Source organism: Oryzias latipes, chromosome 13, assembly GCF_053564925.1.
Source record: "Oryzias latipes strain Hd-rR chromosome 13, Olatipes_Hd-rR_3.1".
Lineage (NCBI taxonomy): Eukaryota > Metazoa > Chordata > Actinopteri > Beloniformes > Adrianichthyidae > Oryzias > Oryzias latipes.
Window position 1 is genome coordinate 19,743,946 of NC_136249.1, and position 26,448 is coordinate 19,770,393.

Consider the following 26,448-nt stretch of genomic DNA (forward strand, 5'->3'; position numbering starts at 1 on the left):
GGGGCAAAACAGACGGGGACAATTAGCGTCTGAGGCAACAAACCATACAAGAGTTCAGCTGGTGAGCAACAGCAGACATAAAATCATAAAAAAACAAGCGTGTGCCTGCCCTAATAGACTCATCCCTGAAAACAAGTTTTTATTATGATGTGAGCAGCTTTTCAATTGGTGAAATGAAAAAGGGGTTCCAGAAGGATTGTGACCCTTTTAATGAAACCTTTGAAATTCAGTTATATACAGCTTGACACCAAGGTTTGAACTCCCAAACTGGGCCCTTCTAGTAGTTTCCAAGAAGACGTTACAGTTTCTTAGGGTTAAATGTTTGACACGTACCATTCAGTGTTATCTATAGCATCACCAAACCCAGGGGTGTCCACGATAGTGAGCTTCAGTTTGACTCCTTTCTCCTCTATATCCACTGTATGCTTGGTGATTTCCACAGTTTGTGTGATTCGCTCTAGAGGAAGAAAGAAAGCCTTACTTTCAAGCCCCAAGCGTGCCAAAACAAACATGGCTATGAGTCCGTACTCTCCTCACCTTCAGCATTCAGCAGCTTCCTATCTTTGTATAGATCAGTGAGAAACAGACTGTTGACCAGAGTAGACTTTCCCAGGCCTGACTCCCCTTCAAACAACAGCAAACAGAAGAACAGTGACACCCCTGACCTGGTGATTATCCATGTCCTTCAAGCAAACGTGAGCCTTGGATCAAAGCTCTGCCAGGCCAAAAACCAGGATTTACCTGCCACCATCAATGTGAAGTCAAATCCTTTCTTGACGGATTTGCGGTGCACCTGGTTTGGCAGAGTGGCAAAGCCCACATATTCTTTGTCCTGGTCCTAATAGAAACGCAAACGAAAAGAAGTCAGTGAGAGGAGGGATTGTGGTTGCAGAGTTTGGACCACACAACAGAGAAACAAAGTCAGCAACACAATGACACAAAACCCCAGTGTTTCCGTCAAGTTTCTCTACAAAAAGCCAAAATTAATTTTTTCTTTTAGTAGCAAAACAAGACTTAGACTTTCTGAACAACTTTGGTAAAGCTCTATGAAGAGTATTCTGTTAGTTATAAAGAACACAGTAAAGCACACAAGCAGACCAAAACGTGTCAACCATCACTGTCCTGCTTTGCCTCTATGAATTACCTCATTATTGTCGTACGGGTCAAATAGAGACCAGGGGCTCTTGGGTCTGGAGGGACTGACTGGTGATGGCAAGTCAAACTCCACACATTTGCTCTGTGTCAAGCTGGGCTCTGACCCTGAGTCTGACTGGGCCCTACCCGCCACCGGGGGCCGTAGGTAAGACGGGGTGTGTGGATGGTCTTGGCCCTCATTCTCCCTATCAGCCTCATGACCTCCATGATCCTGATGCTGTTGCTGAGGCTCCTGCATTATGTTCTCCACTTCTGAATCATCTGAATGGCTTGAATGCTGGAAAAACTAATATCAAGGGGGTGGATGAATCAGGAAAAAGAGAAAGTGAAACACACATGTGGATGAGATGGATGAAATGAAGAGTGGAGGGGATGAAGTCATTGCACTTTATTTTCATATACATAAGCATGAATCCGTTTCTGTTGCAAAGCTTATTCTCTTTAAGTTTAACAAACAGTGAATGATTTGTCTAAACCCAAATGCAGGACAATAGCGGTGAGGAGTAACCTGTTTGTTAAACGTTTAGGTGAATCCTCAAAGAAATTTTGCTTCATATGAGGGAAAATTCAGCTGTTATGTATTGTTATTGTTGAGGGCTGATAGATTTAGAATATATATAAATATATATATATATATATATATATATATATATATATATATATATATATATATATATATATATATATATATATATATTTCTTATTTCATGATTTTTTATATCATGTTGATGCTGCAGCCCAAACGTGAAATAAGACAGTCATTTTTGTGGCTCTGATAAACAAAAAATGTTTTTATTTGATATTTAAAAAATAAAACCCCACCAATAGAATAGCTATTCTATCTATTTATTTGGCTGGATCATAGACTCCCTGTTTGACAATCAAAAGATTCCTAATAGATAAAGCATGGATTTTCCATTTAAGTTAAACTAAATGAATAAATGCTCATCATTTTAATGAATCTATAAAGAGTAAATGAGACTAAAATGGAACTTTCTCGGCGCCGTCACTAATACCTGTCCATCAGGATGCCTGGCCTGATTAGGGGAGGCTGAGCAGGAGTCGTGCTCATCTGATGAAGACTGAGGGTCAAGTTCACTGTCCTCCATTGAAACTGTTGCTATATTCCACTCTGAAAGCTTGAGTTAGGAAAGCACAGATGAGAAGACGACACGCGGGACAGGGAGAGATGCAATCCTTCAACATGAGCTGTGTCAGGTTCAAAAGGCATGAGCAGAGTAACAAGAGGAGCAAATGATGCGTCAGATGAAGACGATGAGGGGGATGAAGAAGAAAACATTAAAGAGAATGCAGAGAAACATAAAAATACAATTTACCAAAGAAATGGGATGAATTCAGAGCATTTAGGAGCATAGCTTGAATTTAGTAAATGAAAGATGGATGACGCCATTTTGAGGACAGATGATTCCAGATTTTTCTAAAACACCCTTTACATTATTTTCAGCCTCTAAACAACAGCATGGCCAAAGCTGAGTGGACCGTCTTAGTGATGCAAAGACCTTTTAGTCTGTTTTTTTAGCCAAAAAAAAAAATTTCTTTTGGAGAAATCACAAATGTTTAATGCAAAAATCCTTTTGGTGGTAAAACAACAACAATTCAGACCAGTCATTTTATGGAAAGTTCAAAAAAATTTGTGTTTTTAGATCTGTGTTCTCAGCATTTTCATTTGACTGAATTTAAAGGATGGCAGAGAACGGGAGACACTGACCTTCTTTCATGCATTACAATCAAATCACAGAGATCAATGCTGAACACAGGCTCCTTTGACCTACATGAAGCCACATTTATTCAATTGCACAGTTTAGATAACTCTAAAAACTGCATTTATAACTTTTCTCTTTAGCATGATGCTAAAAAAGCGCAAAGCAGAATAATAATGTGTTGCACTGTCTATCTTCATGCTGCAAACAAAAACAAAAAAAGAAAAAAAAAACAGAATTTTGTTAATCCTCGGAAAATCTAAACTCCGTTTCCCCCTCCTGAATACAGAGCCTCACCTCCTGTCATCCAGTGCCTCACCTGTTGTCTGTCACCAGAGTAAAAAGCTGATCTGTTGCCTCTGTGGAAACAAAATGCCTCTCACCAGGGGCTCTGGTATTTATACGTTTCCATCCCAAAGGACACAGCGTCCTTCAACCCACTCTGCGCCCAAGGGAAGTGATCAGCAGCATTGACCTGGCCCGTCCAAGCCTAAAGACCACACTCAACACGGGACACGCCCTCTTAGGCAGAATCCATGCAACAGAGCTGCAGTCCAGGCTTTTAACATCATAGTGAAAGATAAACTCTGAACAAAAGCAGAAAATATAAGAACCGAGGCGTAACAGACACAAAATTATCTACGTATGAGGAAAATAAAAAACAACATGGCCGGGGGAAAAAAAGACTAGCAAACAGGTAAATCCCTAAAAATCAGAGCATCAAAGTAAAATAAAAATAACACTTCCAGTCCTGAGACTATATATTACTCGAGAAGCTGATCAATCACACATGAAAAATTTGACCTACTTAGAATCATGTCTGGTGAACCACGCCAACACAAAACTAATGTGAGAATAAAACACCAGAATAAAACCCAAACAGTTCAGCATCCACTTTACCCCAGTTCCATTTACCCCCTGAAGGCCTGAGGCCTGAACCTCTTCTTGCTTTTGCAACAAGCAAAGGGTTAGTTCACTTTCAATAATGTGCTCCCGTCACTAAACATGCAAAATGTGAATGCATGTAAAACGCTGCAGCCTCAGCACTAATTTATATTTAAAAAAAAAAAAGCTAAAGGAAGCTCATTTGGCTTTAAAAACTTCCTCGCATTATTTCAAATCATTGAAAGATTTCCTTCCATTAGTCAAAAATGCTTTTAAGACCTTTTCACATACGGTAACAGTAAAAGTGACCCTGCAATCACATTTGTTTTCTGCATAACAGAAGCAATGCGACAGGCAAAATGGCACATTAAGCCTTTGGCAGTGACGTATCTGTCTTCAACAGCAGCTTGTTAGGAATTTCCTGCAAAGTTGGTAATCATGCATTTATCATGAAGGGATGCCTACAAATGGGCACTTTCTGCAAAGGACATGTTGGCCTGGAACGTCCTGTTTGTCAAGCAAAATAAGAAAAGTGGACAGAAAATAAGAGTCTGAACTAAGTGCTGTTTGTTTTGTATACAATCCAGAAATAAGGGGTCCAACTGTTTTAATTCAATCTAATAGGCAGCCTGGTGGAGCTACTCCACTGCAAGTAAAAGAACCCCTTTCTCTTTGAAGTTAACGGAAGATAAAGGGCATTGTGGGAAAAAGAACCTAAAGTACAGCAAAAGGGACGTTAGGCAGACCTTATGGTGGGACTGAAACGTTAATGGCTAACCCATATGTTCCTGAGAAACAGATAAATGACATGAAACCCAGGCGAAGTTCAAAAATGCTGCGGCTTTGACACCACTGCTTTGTTACTGTTGGACTGCTGCAGTGGGCCTGGCTGACACAGTGCTGATGGATGATGATTTGTTGCTCTGAACACAGCACTCAGGGGGAAGCCCTCTTCAAATGCTCCATGTGCTACATGGGAAATGCAAAAAGCCATAAGTCATAGAGAACCTATACAACATAATGTTATTGCCCATTTATAATGAAAGAACATTTCACTTTGGAAGGAAACGCAGATGACAGAGCAGTTTCTGGCTCATATACGCTCATTATAGTAGAGCTGTGCTGTTCTTCACTAAACTGTAAATCACTTTAGCTTTGGCAGCAAAGTTGACTGTTCTGAAAACTGATACTGTGTGTGGGAAGGTGAATAAATTACAACTTAAGTGTTATTTTATTTAAAAAGTGATGAAATGTTAGGATTTTTGGTTTATTTGTTGACAAGCTTAGTTTTTTTCTCCTTTAAAACATGAACACTGAATCCAATGAAGGTTTCGCCTTCGCATAAGGTCGTAACCAGGTGGTGAAGGGTTCTGTGTGAAGATGGCTCAGTGCAAAGGGGGAGAAACAGGAAGACACGAATGAAGATCTATGAAAACATTTTCCCTCAACTCATTATGCAGTTTACTGCTAAAGATCGGTGTGACAACATCCGTGCAGAAGCACATACCCAACACAATACCTATCGCAAACTAATACCTTGAGTTTTTATAGATGGGTGGAAAAGTAGGAAGTTCCTCTTGGAACCTCAGAGCTGCTCTCAAAGCATGAAAATGAATGTTAAACTGTGAGTGTGGCTCAGTTCAACATGCGCGCAGGAGGGAAACCTGCAGCACCTCCGAAGGAGCAGAGACACAATCCCCATCATTTTACAGGACAGCAGCGTCATCAAGCACAAAAGCAGCATGCATACCTCTGCACCTTATTTTTAAGGTCATTTTCAAAACAAACGCCCATTTTGCAGAAACAAATAATGCGGTGACCATATGCTTTAAAGAACCACTGATCATCTTTTGATCTATGGTAAATGCGTTCCCAGTGGTCTTTTAATTATGATTATTTTAGCCGAAATTTTGCCCAAATAAAAAAAAAAATAGAACTTTTCTGCAGACCAGCAGGAATTTATTAGAATTTCATGCCTTAATTGTGTGCGGGACCATGGCAAGGAATGACCCCCCCCCCCCTCCTGTTACTGAGGGCTCTCTGTTTACACACTCTCCTGCTAGCTTACAGCCCCTCACACCCCCAACCTAACATTGGCGGTGTGACTAAAATGGCGAGTAATATTGGAGCAATCCAGACTTACAGTTTTACAGTTTTGAGTCAGATTGCAGCTCAGATGAGAAAAATAAAGACGCACATGGATCTATTTGTCTGCAAGTGGATTCATCCGAATGGAGTGGAGCAGGGAGCTTGTGGCTTGTTAATTGTATTTTCTTTGCAAGAAATACGATCTTTTCAAAAGGCATCTTTTGTCTGCACCTGAGTCACAACAATTTGAATACAGATATACTCAGAAATGCAATTTTGAGCTAAATTTTCTTTTGACGTCCTCAATCAGAGAAATGCAAGAACATCTCAATAAAAAAAAAAAAAAAACCCGTTTTCATCAAAGTGGATCTTTAAACGGTTACATGCCCAAGTAAAAACGAACTTTTCAGCAGAAGACTACACAACTTGCAGCTCACTTACAATGAGCATCACACCCCAGACCTTCAGGGCCTGGATGACACCAATAGTGCCTCCCAGTGTGCATGCGTTTGTTTGCATGGATTGAACTTTGATAGCTGACAAACAATGGAGGGTTACTTACACCTTCTGAGGATTCAGACATGGTTTTAGGATTTAAATGAAGTTGTCAGCTGGTCTTTTGTGAAGTTTTGCTTAAAGGAAGAATCATGTTAAAAAAAAAAGGCCATCACATTTTAAGATAAATGAGTGCATCCGTTTCTATTGAGAGAATGGGGGCCTATTTGCTGCAAACATTCTTTAATCTAAAGCACACATTTACACACAAAACACTTAGGTGGGCCAAAGTCTGTAGTGTTTTATTTAATCTCTATGCTTTGTTCGTGTCATGCCAATTCATCCGAAAAGAACTAGAAAGTCTGTGGCAATTCATTCGAGGTGTTAGAGGTGTTAAAAAACTAAACAAAACACAACAAAGAAAAACACAAGACAGAAAAACAAAACACCATGTGTCTGGAAGTAATGTGTGCATTACTGATACCATGTGTATCAGTAATGCGCATTCTAGAGGAAAAGAACAAACTTAAGCCAAATTTCTCCATGAAATCATTTTCTGTCAAAAACTAGAGAGATCTATTAAAAACATACAATGCCACAAGTGACAATGTAATAAGGATAAAGCATAAGGCAGATATTGTCACAGAGTGGGTGGATCTTGTATTGCAGAACAATAAACCAGTGCAAGTCAGAATCATTTTCAAAACAATAAATAAAAGGGAAAAAAACAGGAACGCAGACATTAAACGTTTCTCAAATACTTTCATTATGCATTTTCATTTTTACCTCCAAGAGTTCTGCATGGTGAATTATAAAATGCTTTCAAAACTACAAAAGAGCAGCATTCAATATTTAAAAAGACTAAACAAGATGTGTTTATGAGATACAGAGAGGAAGAAGAGTAATTAGTCACACCAAAGTGTAATCGGTTAGATAAATACATTTCGTTTCTGTTTACTGTTATAAATATCGGCACTGTTATCTCTACACATCACACTATGTTCTACAAAATATTATATTTATTCATGATGTCATTATCTACAGCTCCAGTAAAACTGCAACATATCCTCTATAAACAAGACCAAATAGCTGTCAATGGACAGCAAGGACACAATTGTAACTTGAACAAGGCTGGGATGAACCAATCTACAATAAAGTAAAGAGCTTGGTGACAAAAGATCAGCTGATAGAACTACACAGGGAACTGGCTGATGAAAAGAAGAGAGCTGGAACCATAACTAACACACTATAAGTCATTATGGATTCAAATCTTGCAGTGCTAGAAAGGTCCCGTTGCTCAAGTCAGCACATAGGCCAGTCTAATGTTTACCAAAAACCATCTGGATGATCCAGAGAAAGATTGGAGAATGTCATATGGTCACATAAGACCAAAATGGCACCCTGTGGTAGAATTACAGCAAAATTTTAAAAAAAAACCTTCAGCAATATGCATTTCACTTTAAATGAACAAAAACCTGAATGATGAACTAAATTTAGTAAAAGGTGTATACAGAAAAGAAAAGTCAGTTGGTCCGGATCATGTCCTGAACCTTGCATTTGCTCAGTATTCAGATGACTTTCAACTAGACATTTCTGTTTTGAACTAAAGCCTGTAAACAAAGCCGCATGACTAAAGATCTCTTCAGTCATTGGCCAGGAATTACGAGGGCAGGGCAAAGCAACCAAAGAAGGAATAATGGAATGGAATGGAATAATGGCCTGTCGTAGACTTTAACTAAAATGCTTCCTGCATAGAAAAATCCAGAGGACAACAATACGACTCTTGTTGTCAATAAGAGCCAGAAAATATTGAGTAATACAAGCAATAATGCATTTATTTAAAAGCATAATTCAACTATCAACATTTTGTCTAAGAAACCATGTGAACCTTCTCAACCTTTAGGCTTCTGAAGCAAACACTACCATGTCTGCTGGAACATAAATATTGTTACACAATAGTGAGGAACTGGGAGACGCTGGAATTGCTGAACTCACACTTCCTACACTTCCTCCCCAATTCAATTAAGGATCTTTATCTGATGGAGAGAGATTCCTGTTGGAAACGAGCTTAAGGATTTTTGAACTCACCCCTCTAAAAAGATATATAGCACCAAAAAACCCATTCAGCTCTTTATGAGAAGGGGGGACTTCCACTGTGCAACTTAAAGAAAAAGAAAGGTATTCCCAGATCACAATCGAGGAATGCCATTGTTTGGGTTATTTGAATTAGACCATAATCTGCAGTTAGCACACTTGTGAAGGTTTACACAATTTTTTCATTTAGATCAGACGTGGTCACCGGCGGTTCATCGAGCCTTCATGTACAGTAACCCTGACAGACTCACAATAGCCTTCAGGGAGTGTGATTTCCAGGTGACTGAAAATCTGTCCAGCAAACACTTGAGCAGCATTTATTTTCTTTTTTGTCTCATACCTCAAGAGAGGGGACAACACATGAGAAAAATCAGAGTAATCACTGCATGATATGTGTAAAAGTGGCCGTATGACCTCTTTTGCACATTTAAGAGTTTTTCTTCAGCTTTGTAATCACATCAACACCTCAGTAGGTCAGAACTACATCCCAAACAGGCACACAGGGGTGAACATGTAGTTTAAAAGAAACAACAGAAATCCTGTTTTCCCCTGAATTGAGTAATTGCACCCTATTCCACTACTTCTATTCAAGAGCAAAACATTTTAATGAGGTGTTCTGTTTATTTTCAGCCATTAGTCAAAATGAGAACCAGGAACTGACTTCTTGATAGCTGAGCAAACTGGTGCTCGATTGCCAAGAAACTACAGATCAAACTGCACGATTGGAGCCCAGTGTAGAAAACAGGGGTTGAACATTTCTCTCCTTCTGTCGAACCGAACAAAGAAAAACACCTTCAGAGCAGCTCGACAACATCTGCTGGGTGGTTTCACCCATTTCATCTGGGTTTTAAAGGAGGTTAGTGGGTTGCTGTGTGGCCCTGCTGCCGCTACGCTGAATTACAGTCAGTCTAGCTCCTACATTACACGAACACAAAACCACAAGCTGTGATTTTTGGCTCCTGCCGAGCCTTATCACAACATGACTGATGTCTGGAGTAAGAGCCACAAATCTATTAAAAACAAAAAGAGCTGAATTGTGTCCTTTAACTAAAAGATTAAGCATAAGATTAAGTAAAAAGAATTACATGGACTGGGATTTCTACGCCCTAAAAGTAGGAAGTTGAACGGAAACAAAGAAAGTCTCAAATTATTCCATCATTTAGTTTATTTTTATTAGTTTAGATACTTTGAGTCAATAGGCTAGAGTAATAGAGAGTGGGAAAGAGTTGAAGAAGTGTACGCAAACAGGTTGAAATAGATGGAGGAGGGTTTCAGGTGTGATATGTGAGGGTCAGCAAGAAGGAAAGGAAAAGTGTAGAAGACTGTGGTGAGAGCAGCCATGTTGTCTGTTTAGAGACAGTGGCTCTGAGAAAGAGACAAGAGGCAGAACTGAAGATGTTTAGTTTCTCTTTAGAAGTGACAAAGCTGAGGAACAAACACACCAAAGGGACAGTTCATGTTGGATGTTTGGAGATAGATGCAGGAAAGCAGATGGACATGATTTGGACATGTTAAGAAGAGATAGAGTCATTTTGTTAGTAAAAGAACGCTGAGATTGGAACTACCAGGAAATAAGCCAAGGTGAAGACCAAACAGGAAGTTTATGGATGTAGTAAAGGAGGACATGAGGGTGGTTTGTGAGAGTGAGAAGGATGCAGAAGAGAGGATTAGATTGAGGGGGATGATCTGCTGTAGTGACCTCTAAAGGGAGCAGATGTAAGATAAAGAATAAGGAAGAAGAAGTGTTCTTTTAACAGTGGATCGAAAAACCACAGTCTCTCACAAGGCTACAATGTTAGCTTTAAACTACCAATTAGAATATGTGCAGCATGGAGTAAATTAACTGAATCATAGGTCCACAAACCATTTCTTTGGGAAATGTTAACATGAGTTTTTGACGTCACGTCATCATAAATTCACATTTCTGCTTTGGCATATTTACATTCTAGTCATCTTCTACTTGTATTGACAACTACAGAAATATATTGCTATAATCATCTTTGTAATAATGATATTGATAAAAGTGTAAACAGTGTAGATTTCTTTCCTTTTGTTCTACTTTACAATCTTTTTTGCTCTTTTTTTAATGGTTTATCATTTGGCAGAGACTTTTACATCTTTGTATCATGGTATGGTTATTTGTCAACAAACAGATAACCATACAACATGCATATTCAAACACTTAGTTTTATTAGAACATAAAATTAATACAAAAGTAACGAATTGTTTGCAAAGCTGTTAAAGAAAGATCTAGAATTTGAGTTCTGATGCCCGTGTCAATTGTACACATTCAGATAAACAAATATTCACACAAGTTTCAAAAATAGAGGAGAATAGTGACAACAGTTTGAGGTCACCTTTTGTGCATAAAACACCTGCACACAAAGGGAGTTAATAAGAAAATGTTGCATAGACTGTTGCAAGCAAAAACAAAAAACTTTTTCCACTTTCCTCCTTTTCTGGTTCTGCCATGAAATAAAAATGTGTCTACTAGAACAAACCAATTCAACAACTTTTGGAACTTTTTATGTAATGTGATGACCAATGACCTGACATCCTAGTAAGTGTCATCTCCAGCAGCTTCTCTGTCAACTTAAAGACCTACTTCAATGAAAATCCTGTTTTTATCAAATCCTTCTAGCAGCATTTTTCTCATGATAGAGGACATGTATAAAGACAATTAAGATTTTTCTTTATTCAAATTGTTGTGAATCAGGAGCAGTCAAAAGATTCCTTTGGAAAAAGCCAACAGCTGTGATGTAGGTGCTACAGTCAGCGGGCCACAAGCTGCCTCCTCCGCTCCATTCTGATGCACCCACTTGCATACAAATAGATCACTAGATGTCTGTTTTCCAATCCAAGCTGGCATCTGATTCAAAATTGTAAGGCTGGATAGCTACAATACTGCTCGCAATATTTGTTGCACCAATAAAGTTAGATTGGAGTTGTGAAGGGCTGTATGCTAGCAGGAGATAGTGTAAACAAAGGTATGATGGGAAAGGAGGGAAGGCTTACACTACGCCAACAGTCCTGCCCACAACTCAGGGATACATTTTTAATGAACTGCTGCTGCTCTGCAGAAACTATGTCCTCAAAAAACAACACAAGTTTGTAGATTTTGAATAAAAAAGGGCACAATCATAACTAAAAGACCACTGGGAATGCTTTGACAAGAGAGAAATTTATTATTCATTTAATTTAACTAAAGTTGTCTACGAGCAGAAGAATCCTGTTTAGGACATACATGGTCACGCTTCTTTCTCATTCCAGAGCATCCAGATCTGCCTCACAGTGACGTGAAACCACAGCAGATGGCATTGGTGACTCGGGTGGTGCCTGCCTGGCCAGCCCTCTAACGTAAACTCCACATAATTGTTCCCTTCCTCCTTCTCTTTCCATCTGTTCTCCTCCGGGATGTAATCCGCTTCTCTAATCTTGATGCACAAAATGAATCCAGAACGCTTTCAAAGCTCATGGAATCTTAACAAAAGTACCTATGATGTTTCTGGACAACTCAAACATGAGTGCTGGCTGTCACCTCAGCAGACACAGCTCAGTTTCATGCTATAAAACTACCAAACATGAAGCCCCTTTCATGGGTTTCACACATATTTTGGGCACATGGTTGATCAATCTCTGGTTTAGAACTGTCACATTTACAGTGGATCTGCATGCAGGGAGGCGAAAAAGCTTCAATACTCAAACACATTTGTGACCTCTGCATTACTGCCACCAAAAGATCAGTGTGACGTGGATGCAGCAGCCAAAGCTCCAGTCCTAAGAACCTTTTTAAAAGTGCAGAGAGGTATAGAGGATAACAAAAGACATGCCATCCAACCAAAAAGGCTGTCTGATACTGTCATCATTTGTCACGCTGCAAAGACCATTTGATTTCTCATCACCCTGCAAATGACTGCTACACTTACCATGCTGCAGATGGCAAAGACAAGCGTATGCACATGAGCCAGCTCGAGCAAAGCATGCCCACCAACTGTGAGCTGCTCCAGGTCTGTGCTGGCAAACCTTTTGTGTTTCCAGATGTGGCAGAACGACCCTGTCCTGCTGTTGAACATTAATAACACAAGGCTGCAGAGCAGGCCTGTCTAGACTGCTGTAAACACAAGAAGCAGTGGTTTTAACAAAATGGGGTAAAGGGACATATACCTAACCAAATAGGTTCAGTAAGACATTCATGATGAACAACAACAAGCAAACAAATCATAAAGGAAAAACATTGGTTGTTAGGATCTTACATTTAGTTAGAATCTCATATCATTTACATGTTTGTCTTTCATTTTGCTTTAAACATGTGTGTGATTGAATCTATCATTCTGACCAAGAAGGGTATGACTGACACATGGCGGTATTACAGAAAGACCCAAGAGAGGACTAGAAACCTAAACTGTAGTTCTTCTAGATTTCAATCTGACCACAGTTGTTCTCCATGACAAAGCCTCAACTGCTGTCCTTACAGAATTTTAGATAAAGAGACCACCATTGTGTGATGAATGGAAAGTGATGCTACTAACCAGCCAAAACGTGGCTTCACCCAAACCCCCAGTTCACCATGTTCGGCCTCATTAGAACCGGGCTTCACCCCTGGGGAGGATAACTGGAATAAAACCTGACCTAGCTAGGGGTCAAAGACAGATTTTTAAGTTGAGGAAATGTTGCAGAAGCCTAACACAGACGACACTTTCTTTGGAGCTATTGTGATAGAAAAGGATAAAAAGAACACTTTTATGTAATATATTATTAATAAAAAGGTTAAAGGATTACCAACCACATTCTTTAGAATGCTTAGGTTTACCAAGTTATGGTTTTAAGATCACTTGAAAATCTTTTATTTTAATTTTAGATAATCATGTCAGCTATGTTTAGTAACATAAAGCTTAGTATATTAATAATAATAATAATAATATTAAATATGTTTTCCCACTAACAGAATGGAGAATTGATTTCAAAATGCATTTGTAAACATCAAAATCAAAGTTCAAGTGTCTTTAGGTCAAGTTCAAATTTGACTTTAAAGGTTCCTTTTTTGCTGGTTTGAGTCGTATTTTTATTGTGCAACAATACAACTCGTATATTGTCCACAGAGTTGTTAATCTTATATGCCAGAAAACAAGAACGGTAACAAGTGCACGGCCTGGATACACAGCAGGAGCAGTGTCACCTAATTGTTACACGTCAACCAAACAAAATGTTCCAAGAGCCTGAACAGAAAGTGATGCAGAGTTAAACAGCAGCATGATCTTACTCTGTTCATTTTAATCTGCCGCCATGGATAACATTTTAAACCAAACATATTATCAGGTATTTACAAATGACATTGTATATTCTTAATGTTCATAGTGGCTCAGAAGAAAAGCAATTAAGGACAATTTTTAATTAAGTACAGTTATTTTTGAATGTGAGATTTAGAAATAACACATTGAAGGTGTGATGGGAGACAGTTTTATGTTTCAATGTTAGAGGTGCAAACTACTTAGTTAGATCTTGTATTTTTAGCCAATGGGGCTTCACACTGAGCTCGCTCCCTCAGTTTGAGCACCCCTGGCTTAACGTGTGATTTGAAAGAAGGCAGCATGTGAGGGGTATACTTGAAGGAACGGATCACTGTTGCTCTGGGGGCATGTGCATATTCAAACAGATGGCAGCAGAGATTGAAACTTCGACCTAAACCACATTTCCCTCTTTCTTCCATTTTCTTTCTTAAAATACACAAAAAAAGTATGAATGGGAGTTTCATATCCAACATTTTAATTGATGTGGTTTGAAATGAAGATAATTATTTGCTCAAAAACTATAACAATGTCTGGTTGACTGTCTGCCACAAACTAAAACTTCTTACCCCACTTACCTAAAGAGACCAATATTTGCATTTTTCTCATGCATTTTAAAGTTGCTTAAAACAGTTGGATAGCGTTAAAATCTGAAAAAAAGGCAGAACATTAAAGAAAACATAACCACTGCAGCACAAACTAGAAATGCATACATGGTAACCACAAAACAAGGATTTTTAATCTGATACGACTTCAATTGTAGAGGTTTTGTGGTCAGTTGTAATCTCTGTGTAGGGCACAGTGAACTGAATCTGTTTTTCTGTGCCTGTGATTTCAACCTAATGGGGTTAAATTGGGTTTCCCGGGGCCTTGTGTGACTGTAAACTAAGCAGCCCAGTGTTATTTACGTAAATCTGTGCAAAATATCCACGCTTCTGTGACCCCAGGGTTAATCGTTGAACTCCAGATGTGTGTCTGCGTGTTTGTTAACTGATGCCTGTGTGTCCATTTACCCAGGAGAGGGAGGGGGCAGATTACTAACAAAGCCTGTGTGAAGTCACCAACAGGGATGTGCCCAAAATGATGCACAGTGATGAAAAATAAAAGCATTTCGAAAGAAGAAATGCATTATATATAAATAAACGTAAAAATGAAAAAAATGCTTAATAGGTTGATTGGCAACTCTAAATTGTCCATAGGTGTGAGTGTGAGAGTGAATGGATGTGTGATTGAGGATATTCTACCCTGCGACAGACTGGCGACCTGTCCAGGGCATCCCTTGCCTACGCCCAAGTGGCCGGGATAGGCTCCGGCAACCCCGTGACCCCGAAAGGGAATAAACGGTAAAGAAGATGAATGAATGAATGAAAAAAATTTTTTTTTGAAAACTGTAGAAGTGCAATTATAGCATATTAATAATGGAAAAAAATAAGTTATATTATAATTGCTTTGGTAAAAAAAAAAAAAAAGAAAAAGTTAAAACATTTGGTTAATAGATTTTGAAATAAGTACCAACAAGAACTTCTATACATTTAAAAATGGATAAAGTCGTCAGATATACCCATTTATCTTTTTATTTTTGTCTTGAATGCAAATTTATAAGAGATCACACCGAATCCATAACCCCTCACACAATGTAGTAAGCTGCATAAATCCTCTTAATTTAAGGAATCATTAGAAACTCTGAGGCAAAAGCTGGTCTTAAAGCTATTCAACAAGTCACACTGAAGCACATATTGTAGAATTTCATTCGTGAATACGTATATGCACATCTACATATGTAAAAAAAAAAAAAAAACATCCTGATGTGCTTTAGAATAGTATTCTTAAAGTGCTGCTTCAGCCGAGTAGATCTTAGTTATAGTCGACTGAAATCCTTTTGATGAGTGCATGAGCCGAACAACTATGAAGGAATGCAGGCAGAGGGCAAGAGGATTGCAGTTGTCTGAAGGGAAACCTTCAGGAGTTCCTACAGAGCACACAGCAGACATGAGTGAGGGTTTTCTACTGGATCAGAAATGCCAAAAATGCACAAATTTTAAGGGTGGCTGTGAGGAAGGGGTGGTGGGGGTGGTGGTGGAGGCCTATTCCACTCGTTTTCTCCTTTAGCTGGGGGAAGGACTCTGACCTTGGTCCAAATTCTCAGGCTTGTTCTATTAATAGCTTAAAAAAGTAGCAAACTCAAGAGTTCTCTGTTTGTCGGCTGAGCCCTGCTTTAGCCTGAGTCTGGATGAACTTTTGCTTCAAAAGAATCCTAAATCCGCTTCAGTTAATCACTTTTCTACTGAATTTATTTTCAGAGCTTAAAGCATCAACTTGTCAAAAAAAAAAAAAAAAAGAGGAAACCAGGCTTTCTGGTAAAGTACAGCTCTAGAAATAATGGACTAATGGCTCCATAAATGCTTTCCATTCTCTGACAAATTTCTGTGGCAGACCAAGCTTTTTAATTACGACAAAAGAGTCACAGATCTAGTAGAAATATGTCCCCCTGGTATGTTAGCTGCAACAAAGCATCAGGGGTTGGTCAGGATCATCTTATGATGTTATGCAAGACAAAAAAGCTTCTGCTCTGCCATTTTTGCTTTACTTTTACAAGTGAAACAAATATCTAAACATCACTGAAAACTGGGAAGAAAAAGAACGTCCAAGAAGAAGAAGCTGCATGCAGAAGCCTATAAATCTGCCAAAGGTTACAGAAGCTTTTCTTCTTTCAAGAATCTGGAAGTCAAAAAGACGTTTTTTTTTAAACATGAAAATAAGGAAGTCATTAGCTGCCCATAATACCAGCTCCATAAAGCAGCCAGTAATGAGTGTCCTCTGGGTGCTTTTAACTTCTGAAGATCATAGGCAAAAACCTCACACACTACCAGACAGGATAAGGTAGACACCTTTAATTTAGGTTAACTGGCAACAGTAGATGAGGGCCTGGTTTCCTTGTTAGTTACACTGCCAATCAAGGCTTTTTAAAGACTATACTTAAGTAATTTTAGTCAGATTTTTAGCAATATCTATACATTTACTTAAGCTGCCTTCAAATTCAGGAATTTATTTTCCAGTGCTCCTGTTTTCGATATATCAAAAACCATTGCCTTTGAGACGGCCAAAGCACTGTTCTAATTTGATCTGACCGCAGATTATGCTATAAAGGTCTCCCAATAAAGTAAATAAAAAAATGACAGGGAGCGAATTTGGAAACCACCTTGGTAGGAAGGAGACAGATGGAGAGAGATGGGCATGAAGAAGGATGGTGTTGTGGCTAAAGTACGGTAACTCAATAACAAGGGGGGAAAGAGAAGAAGTCTTTTCTGTGAAAAGGACTGTTTTAGCTGTAAAACCCTACTATACACAGGAAGACAAGAAAAAAGAAAAATTGTTTGAAAAGATGAGAGTATTTACAAGGAAGGGATGCCTGGGGGGGAAGAAGGGAACAGCCCTCAGGATGCTGAAGGAGCCCCAAGCTCATCCTTTGATCCTTCAATGAGACACACATGTCATGGCTTTCACTCTGCTTTCTGAGCCTGAACCAACACTTCTGCTCCAAACATTGAAATCTAAAGAAAAACAGTTAATCTATTGATTTATTGTGAAGTTGTTAATTCAATTTAATTCAGTTTTATTTCTATAGCCCAAAACCTCAATGGGCTTCATACCGGTAATTGTGCAATAAACATGAAATCATAAAGAACATAAAGCATAACGCAATTTGAACAATAAAAACACCTTCCTCAAAAATATGACGCATCTTTGAAAGAAAAGTACAGATAAAGAGAGTAAATTCTACATTTTAGGGGAGTCAATAGGAGCTGCCTGATCATCAGTCAAACAAAGCTTTCAGAAGCTTTATTAATGATACACAATATTTTCCTTTTGCTGATAAATTAAGTTAATATTCTCTATCAAATTCACAATCACTGAAAAATTCCACTTTGGAAAAACATGTTTAGAAATGTCAAACTAAATTCTTAATTATGTTTGGTTTGCAATCCCTGATGTACATATGAAAAGATGAAAAAGAGTTTTATAATGTGGCTGTGTGGTAGCAGAATGTCATAACCTCATGAACTCGTTATTTTTTTTAACCTTGGCTATTGTTTGTATACTTACAAAACTGAATACATCTGCTCTCAAAGAGAAAAAAAGGTTTTTTGGTTCTACCAAACAGAACTTCTAGAATCTATTTCTAAATCACACCCAAAGAGTTGTAAATATTTACTTCCATTCAACCACAGCAATGCTAAACCAGCGCTGTGGTTGTGGCCTCAGTGTCTGTTTTTAACAGGAATGGTTGAGTGACATGGACAAACTCCTTTACTTTCTAAATTAAATTTAAGCAAGGATATCAAGAGATTTTTCACAATAAAAGGCTTTTTTTTTCTCTCTGAAAATGTTTGTTAAGTTTCTGAGTGCTTTATTATACTGACAGAGCTGTTCCCAATGTTTACATCCAGAGTTATGAAAAGAAGTGGGAAAAGTCACATGTCTTCATTTTTAGCTTCTCAACATTGGTTGCTCAAACCACAAAACAATTTCAACTTTCCATTTTCCATTTAAACTAGTTTTTTGGCCTTGCCAGGATGTCCCTGAACCATTTATGCATTTATGCCACTGTAGGCCTAGACCACCGGGATTTGTCCTCCAATGCATTAGTTGTCTTTTCCTGCTACATGCATGTCAGTGTTTGCATCTTTCAAGTCTGCAAGTTTTCTTAGTATTCATGGGACATATTTCATCTCCACTGGTCACTCATTAGAGGGGATTTCACAGAAAACTCCTTTATTGCACCTACAGTATTACACCTTTAAAAGATCAATTAGAAGATACAGTTATACAATACAATTTTTTATTTATAGTGGACTTGCTTTCTTTGTACAGCCCCTCAGACGATCTTGGTTATGAATTATTGCTCTAAAATTAAATTGAATAAAGTGGTTTGGGTGCCTGATATTTAGTAAATTAGAGAGAGTCTAATTTCTAATTTCTAATCAGATTTTGTGATATGGTGGAGAATCCAAAATGGCTGCCAAAACAGGAACAATTGTCAACCAACAAGTGCTCTGTGAGAAAAACACACCATCTGTGAAATTATGCCATTCTTCAGCAACACACTGGATCTTCCTATAATTTAACTCACCAAACCACAACAGCTGCATGACATGACTATAAAAGCTGAATAAGGCATCAGGTGTGAAAACCTGCGTATGAGTGACGTCCTTCAAGGAAAAGTCTATGAAAAATACATGTAAATGTAATTTTTGGGCTTCTGCGTTCAAAACTTCCAAGTTCAATCGTCGTTACGCAAATTTCTAAATCCGTTTTTGGGCACATCAAAAGGTAAATCAGTTAAAATTTCATTAACCAGGGAGTCGGATTTGGTAGTGATGTATGCATGGCATCCCTTTCAAAACACGCAAGTCCCAACTGTTTGAAGACTCAATCATGAGGAAGAAATTAATATTTGCAGTTCATGCCTGGCAGGAATTATATGACACCAAGTTTTGCATGTGAAGGCATAGAAGAGTGAAAAAAGTCTAAAGCTAGATTCATGAGACTTGCACAGCTTTGAGATTTGGCACCAAGCCTCTTCCAACAGTGAGTACATTCGCTAATATTGGGTAGCAACAGACGTGTGGGAAAACCACATGCTAAAAGCGGGTTAAAAAACCCAGTGTTCAGCACGTTCTTGAACACATTCCTGGGTGTCTACGTAGCTTTAGACAACTGACAACATACATGTCTTTAAGTGATTGCAGTTCTTTTTATAATATAGTTACACTTCTGGAATAAAAGCAAATGTGTTGGCAGGTTGATTCTTTTAGAATTTTATCAGCTGTTGGTGTAATGTAATCGCATGGTCCATGTATGTTTAGCCTCAAAGCAGCAGTTCATTACATAAGGAATGCAAATTTTCAACCTAAACTGACTCAGTTCTTGTAAAACTGTAGATTATAGGGTTTCTTATTCTTTTCAGAAGCATTTTACATTTGTCACTTTCCATTTAGCATCAAGTAACAACATGCTAACAAATTCCATGCTTTGTAAACATCCGAGTGTTTAGATCTGATGTCAGGAACTGTGGAATAACGTATTTTGTCTACGTTTGTTGCATTTTGTTGTGGTGCTGCTGGTGCAACGGATAGAAACTTCAGGGTCAAAGCTGTTTTCTTTACAGTCTTCAAAATCACATCTGATAAGAAGCAAATACTTTCAGTAATCCTTCTCAAACTTTGTCACAAGCCATCTTATTTGATGACAGGAACATACCGGTAATTACTAAATTGTAGAATTCATGTTTGTAAAATTTTTGCAACTTTTATAAAATGTAACAACTGAGAAGCGACAAGATTTATGAAGTTTGCCAAATACATAAACCCCACTCTCTCTACTCTCCATGCCCAGTCCTCAAAAAGATCTCCACCATCTGCACAGCTCTCCCTGAAGACTTGCCTGGAATTTCCTCTGTGTCCTGCTGTATTGTGAGAGCAACCGGAAGTATTTCTTAAAGTCATAGTAAATCAAACCCAAATTTCAATAGAAACCTTATATATTTTAGTATTATTTTCTCAAAAGCTTAAACAATTTATAGCTGAACAACACTAAATGCAGTTTGACCTTAAAAATATCTATTTTCAAAAGTTTCTAAATGTGCTTATTGCAGTAGAAAAAGAGGAGTAGACTTAACTTATGTCAACTATCTCCTAAATGCCTAAGAAAATCACAAGGAAAATATTGTGTGACAGGGAGATCTTTAAAAAATGTTGCAAATCTTAACAAGGTGACTTCACATGCTGGAAACAGAGCTGGAAATTACTAGCCATGCAATGTCTTCATTATGATTTAAATGGCAAGATTTTAATCTTCTTAGTTGTCTTTTTTATTACTACAATATTTTAGTATCTTAGTGTGCAGAAATGAATACTTACAGAGATGCTTGTGTGAAAGAAAAAAATAAATAAACAAGATAAATATTCCAGCCCTACTTTGTATACTTTGACACGTGTTACTTGTGAAAGGGGAGGTCTCTGTTAACCCCCCAATAAACAAAGACCATATTAAAACATTCAAGTGCAAAATTTAAAAACAAAGTAGAAATATTTAAATAAGTTTCCAAAAATGCTTTACATACTGATGGTTTGCAGAACATGTTAACCTTTAGATTGACGTGAGATGTAGTGAGTCTTCCATAGTATTCTATGCACTGCTATAAAAACTGATGTAAATGTTTACATTTCAACAGGCTGCTTGCACAAGATTTAGAGTTTGCTGCGCTTAAAACACAGAATGGAAAAATAGAGGAATGTTGAAAATGTCCCACTAAGTTTGAAGGTTAGGATGTTAAATATGGAAAAATAAGAGCAATAGTTAGCAGCACAGAGTCAAATATGATGTGTGCATGGTGTATCAAACCCTAATTTGCTTTGCAAGTGCCAGGCCGTTGGGAGGGCCATGGGAACTGCATTGAGATTATTTATAGCAACAGGAGATTGGAATGATCCTTTTTCTGAGGCAAGAAGAATGCTTAAGTTCACTCTGCTGCAGGTTAAGGATAAAAAGTCCAGCTCAGGCAGATGTGGGACACCCGCTGAGATGAGAATGGTGAGCCTGCCCAACAGGGACAGGAAGGAAGTCCTAAATACAAGGAGTTAGGATGTTAAGGGAGTACAAGAGAGACAACAATTAGTTCAAAGAAAGCCATTTTGAAAACTGATAATGGAATGTCCATAAGCAAAAAATTCCAGGGTGGGTCTGTTGGAGAATAAATCAAGGTGAGAGGTGTTTGGGAGTCGAGGAGCATTGTCTCAGACATGAAGTAGCTACATTGGGTGACAGTGTTTTATAGGTTCCCCTTACATCTCAAACCAAAATGGGTTTAAACCATGAAAAATTCCAAAATGTAGCAAAAAATCAAGAGTAAATCGAACTTTTCTACTCGTTTTGGGAGTACCGGTACTTTAAATAAAGGATACAGGATTTACACCAATCCTGCAGATCTGAAACTTTCTGAATCTAAATAAGACAAGCATAATTTTCTTAGGACTAAAGCAGCCAAAATTCAACCAAAACTACAAAAACGCAATTCAAGAGACTCAGTTTTCACATCACTTTGAAACTCCATCAAACTCTTGCATACATTCATTTGACCATAAGTGAACCTCTGACAGTCTTACTGCAGAACTTTCAGAGGGCTGCTGCTGCTGCTGCTGACCCTGTCCTACCTGCTGCTGATTACCTGGATCAGATGTGCTGACCAAAACGGGAAAACATACAGACCATCATTTTAAAACATTTTATGACAGTTGCACTTTGTGTTAGCTTACACAGCTAGTTATTCCAGCTGTACAGCTTATTTTCTGGAAAACTAAAAACCACGCCGAGTACATTACGACATCTGATGTTGACAACAGTTTTCTCACAGCAAGCTTATATTTAGAGACATGTTGCATGCCAACTCCCTAACCCGATTTCTTGCCCTTGCATCCAACTGAGAAAGCCCATACGGCAGTCTACCAGCCAAAACCATGTCAGTATCACTACAGTGTCATGACACACATACTCGGACAATAACGCTTGTGTTCTGTCCCCTGGTGCAGAATTACACATAAAGATGTTTCAGGTTTCGCTGGCGGCCGATAAGTTTCTCTCCTAAAAGAAAAACGACTCAGAAATAGTTCAGCTGCTGCTGCTGGTGCTGAATCTGATCCTTTGAAAATATTTTTAATGGCTGAAATTGGAGAGTAATTGCTTTAAATATTCCATCAGATTATCTCACTAAACCTAAAGGATTTGGATGAAACTTGATGGTTACAATTCACAACAAATAGGACTGGAGCTGAACTGGAGTCACCTCGTTCATTCTATGTGGTTAAACACGGAGATGAACTTGTTACCAAATGAGGACTCACCCACCATTGTCCTTTGTTTGGTGTAATTGCTCATGGTGTTAACAATGATATGTACTGAATGCATTTCTTTAAAAAAAAATAAAAGGAATGTCAGTCTGTGGACTAATGGGTGTGGTTCTGCATAACTGCAGATTTTGCTTTTCCAGTTTGAAAGTGAAGGCAATAGGCGAGCACAGTAGCAGTGACAGAAAATGAGAAAAGCAGACCTATCTATGGGGGAAGAGGGCACATGGAGAAATGAGAAAAACAGCATGTGCTGCAGGAACCAGCAAGCTAATGGGCTAATAAACTCCAAGTATAGACTGCTTTCACTTTGGCAGCGATTGAAGGCACAAGTAGCTAATGGCTAGTTGAGTAAAAGCCACAAAGGAATGTGCAGCGGTGGATGTGTGTGTGTGTGTTCGTTTGTCGAGAGATTCCTTCAACACACACCGCCATCCTTTTCTGCCCATAAAGACTCGTGTCACTTCATCCATCCGCATGCGTCTCTGTGTGAAAAATACCTATCTGATTATGTACCATTGTTAGGGTGACAAAAGAAAACCAATCACCTTTTCACTTCACCACACCCAGAGGACTGTGTGGTTTCCAGCCATGGGTGTGGGTGCAGCAGACGATGGACACTTTAGTCAGTCAAAACTTAGTTTTTTTTTTTTTTTTATAAAAAGCAAAACAAAAAAAACCCAAGATGAAGTGGGTGGAGTATGAAATGCACAAGCTGAAATGATTAAGACTGACGTCTGTGATAGATGAAGCAAAACAAGTGAATGCTGTCACTCAGCCAGAGGCCAGCAGCCACTGGTCCATAGCCAGATGCTGAAGGTGCCCCTTCCCTCATCACGGACTGAAATCTTGTCACATGGGTCGGAAATGCTGCTGAGGACGGTCCCGATGTTTGTCACACCCAAACAGACCCACTGTGCTCTCCACCAATGTGAGAATTGTTTGGTCTTCAAAACAAACAGCCCCCCCCCCCCCCCCCCCCCCCCCCCCCGTCCATACATGTAACCAAACACAGCTGCAAGGCCTCAGTGTGTGGACTGTGGGACACAAAACAAGAGCAACAGGGAACCGAGGGGGTGGTCTTTGCCAAAACAGTCGGATAACAGGTGGCAACAGAGAGCTGCTGTTTCTCAGACTGTTGGGCATCTAGAGGGGGTGATGGAGCACAACGTCCGGTTTCAGCGCTAAATCAGCAAACGCTGCTCTCAAAAGCAGCAGATTCCCTCAGAGCTCAAAAGTCAGGGCCCTTTTACAACCTTAATTCTCATGCAAATATTCACATGGTGCCAAGTTTGAAGTCTTGTACCTCATAAGACCTGAGCACAGCGGCTCAAAGCAAACATAATGAAATGGCTCAAACAGAGGAGCAAAGACCATCGGATAATAAATGGACTGGCATTTATAAGCCTGGATATCCTGATTTTCCTGAGTTTGTAACGGGAAAAGCTTCTTTTTATAAACAAGAAAAATTTTCATCAGCTGAAAGGGGAAAAACAAAACTATAGGCGTCTTACCTCTTCATCTGGTCAGGTGATGGTGGTTTATTTCAAAATCCACATCCAACAGCAGTCAAGCACATGAAGAAAGATCATAAAAAAACATTGTTAGCGTGCTGATCAAACAAAAGGTCATATTGAAATTATAGATGGAAGTGTCTGATTTACCAGTGCTGAGAGACAATGTAGTGATAAAAAGTGCCAATCAGTGGATTGAGAGCTTTTCTTAAAGCAAACATTCTGTGCATCATCTTTCTTTGGCTGAATAAAATACTGTTGTTTTTTATGTCTGCATAAATTCTGGCGCTGTCATTTGGATTATTTATATTTGTCTTTAGAAGACAAAACTACCATTATCTTTACTCCTCACCCGGGGAATTTTACTGGCAGCATTACAAATATTGATTCACTACTTTAAACGCAGGAGCATCTATGCCTGTGAGCTTGCTAAGCTCTCAGCACTGAGAACTTTAATATTAATACAACTGCTGCTGCCTCAGTTTAGATCCACATCAGGACCAGCAGCCCATGTTGTGGGGAGGGGTTTAGCCGACTCTGCACTTAGGTCGTATAAAAGAAGATGTGAGGGGAAAAAAATCAACGCTGACACTCCAGGCTTCAGAACGGGAGCCCTCCAGATGCACCAAATGACTGTGGCCTTTTTGTGTGACAACACACAAATACTACTGTACACTGTTGACTAAGCAAACAAAGGAAGAGATAAATTAAACATCCAGAGCCGCAGAAGACTAAAAATGACTGCAAATTTAAGGCTGAAAACATCTTATTACAAAGAGTCAGACGATGTGATCAATGTTAAATCCGAGTGCTATATGATAATGGCTACTCTCCTGACCCCTTCATTTTCTTTGTGGTTGCTTACTTGACCTACATGCTGAGAGCCTCCACTGATGCTGTCAGAGCAGCCACAGACAGTTGCAGGGATGGCAACGACACTCCACAGGGCTTTCTCTGAGGAATGTCAACCGCTGCGGCGCGTACCACCCATCCCCACCAACAACTGTCCTGCAGAAGGCCGTTTACATCGACGTTTCCCACTAGATTGCTAGTTTGTTTGGCAGCAAAATAAAAAAAATAGTAAAACCTTTTATGGGAACGTGATAAAAAAGGGTAAAACTAAATCAAACTTAAAAACTACTTTCAGGGTAAAATGTGAAATATTTAAATCTGAGTTAATCGATGAATGAGGTTTCTATATTTTCCAGTGAACCACAGCTGGCATGACAGAAAAACAAACATTGAAAGTTAGCACCATGGTATGAAATTTGGGCCAGCTCCACTAAAATTATTTAACACAGATGATAAAGCTGAACCTTTTGGCATCCATTATAATAATCTGCAACAAAATTCTGCTTCATGTTGGATGTTACAAGACAGGAGCAATCTAAATCAACTTGCTTGGATTTCTAAATGTATTGTACAAATACAGATGTGTCAATGTAGACAAAAGTTAGGATACACTTGCTGGCCACTTTCTTAGGTACACCTTGCCAGTACCAGGTTGGACCCCCTTTTGCCTTCAGAACTGCCTTAATCCTTGGTGGCATAGATTCAACAAGGTACCAGAAACATTCCTCAGACTTTGATCCATATTGACATGACAGAATCACACAGTTGCTGCAGATTTGTCGGCTGCACATCCATGATGACAATCTCCCTGATCTACCACATCCCAAAGGTGATCTATTGGGTTGAGAGCTGGTGACTGTGGAGGCAGTTTGAGTCCAGTGAACTCATTATACTGTTCAAGAAACCAGTCTGAGATGATTCCAGCTTTATGACATGGTGCCTTATCCTGCTGGAAGTAGCCATCAGAAGATGGTACATTGTGGTCATAAAGGGATGGACATGGTCAGCAATTGTAACCATGCTTAGTTAGTACTAAGGGGCTCAAAGTGTGCCAGAAAAATATCCCTCTCATCATTACACCACCACCAGGCTGAACCACTGATACAAGGCAGGAGGGATCCATGCTTTCATGTTGTTGACACCAAATTCTGACCCTAGAGTCCGAATGTAGCAGCAGAAATAGAGACTTAATAGACCAGGCAATGTTTTTCCAATCTTCTATTGTCCAATTTTGGTGAGTCTGTGTGAATTATAGCCTCAGTTTTCTGATCTTAGCTGACAGGAGTGGAAAGGTGTACCAAAAAAAAAAAAAAAAAAAAATACAGGAAATGCCAATGCAGAGCATTTTTGAAGCAGCTTATCCTTGAACAATGTAAGGAACATTATGTTAAATGAAAAGTTTATTTTCTTTAGAGTGTAAATACAATGTTAGGGTGTTATGGGGCACTAGATCTCA

The 26,448-nt window shown here is 38.9% G+C and overlaps 1 protein-coding gene across 6 annotated transcripts in view; it reads right to left on the reverse strand.

Annotated features, from left to right (window-relative positions):
* septin4b (septin 4b) overlaps positions 1 to 26,312 on the reverse strand; it is a 31,284-nt gene extending 4,972 nt beyond the window's left edge. The window contains exons 1-6 of one of the 6 annotated variants that reach the window (XM_011482598.4): positions 3,196 to 3,335; positions 2,172 to 2,294; positions 1,145 to 1,441; positions 742 to 838; positions 538 to 624; positions 334 to 457 (exon numbers count right to left, since the gene is read on the reverse strand). In XM_011482598.4, the coding sequence (XP_011480900.1) occupies positions 334 to 457; positions 538 to 624; positions 742 to 838; positions 1,145 to 1,441; positions 2,172 to 2,264 (698 nt within the window). In that variant the 5' untranslated portion in view covers positions 2,265 to 2,294; positions 3,196 to 3,335. Of the gene's footprint in view, positions 1 to 333; positions 458 to 537; positions 661 to 741; positions 839 to 1,144; positions 1,442 to 2,171; positions 2,365 to 3,173; positions 3,336 to 24,140 lie in introns of those variants that run through there. The other 5 variants (XM_078930051.1, XM_078930050.1, XM_078930052.1 and 2 more) reach the window with 5 other exon arrangements.
* Positions 26,313 to 26,448: the final 136 nt, after the last annotated feature.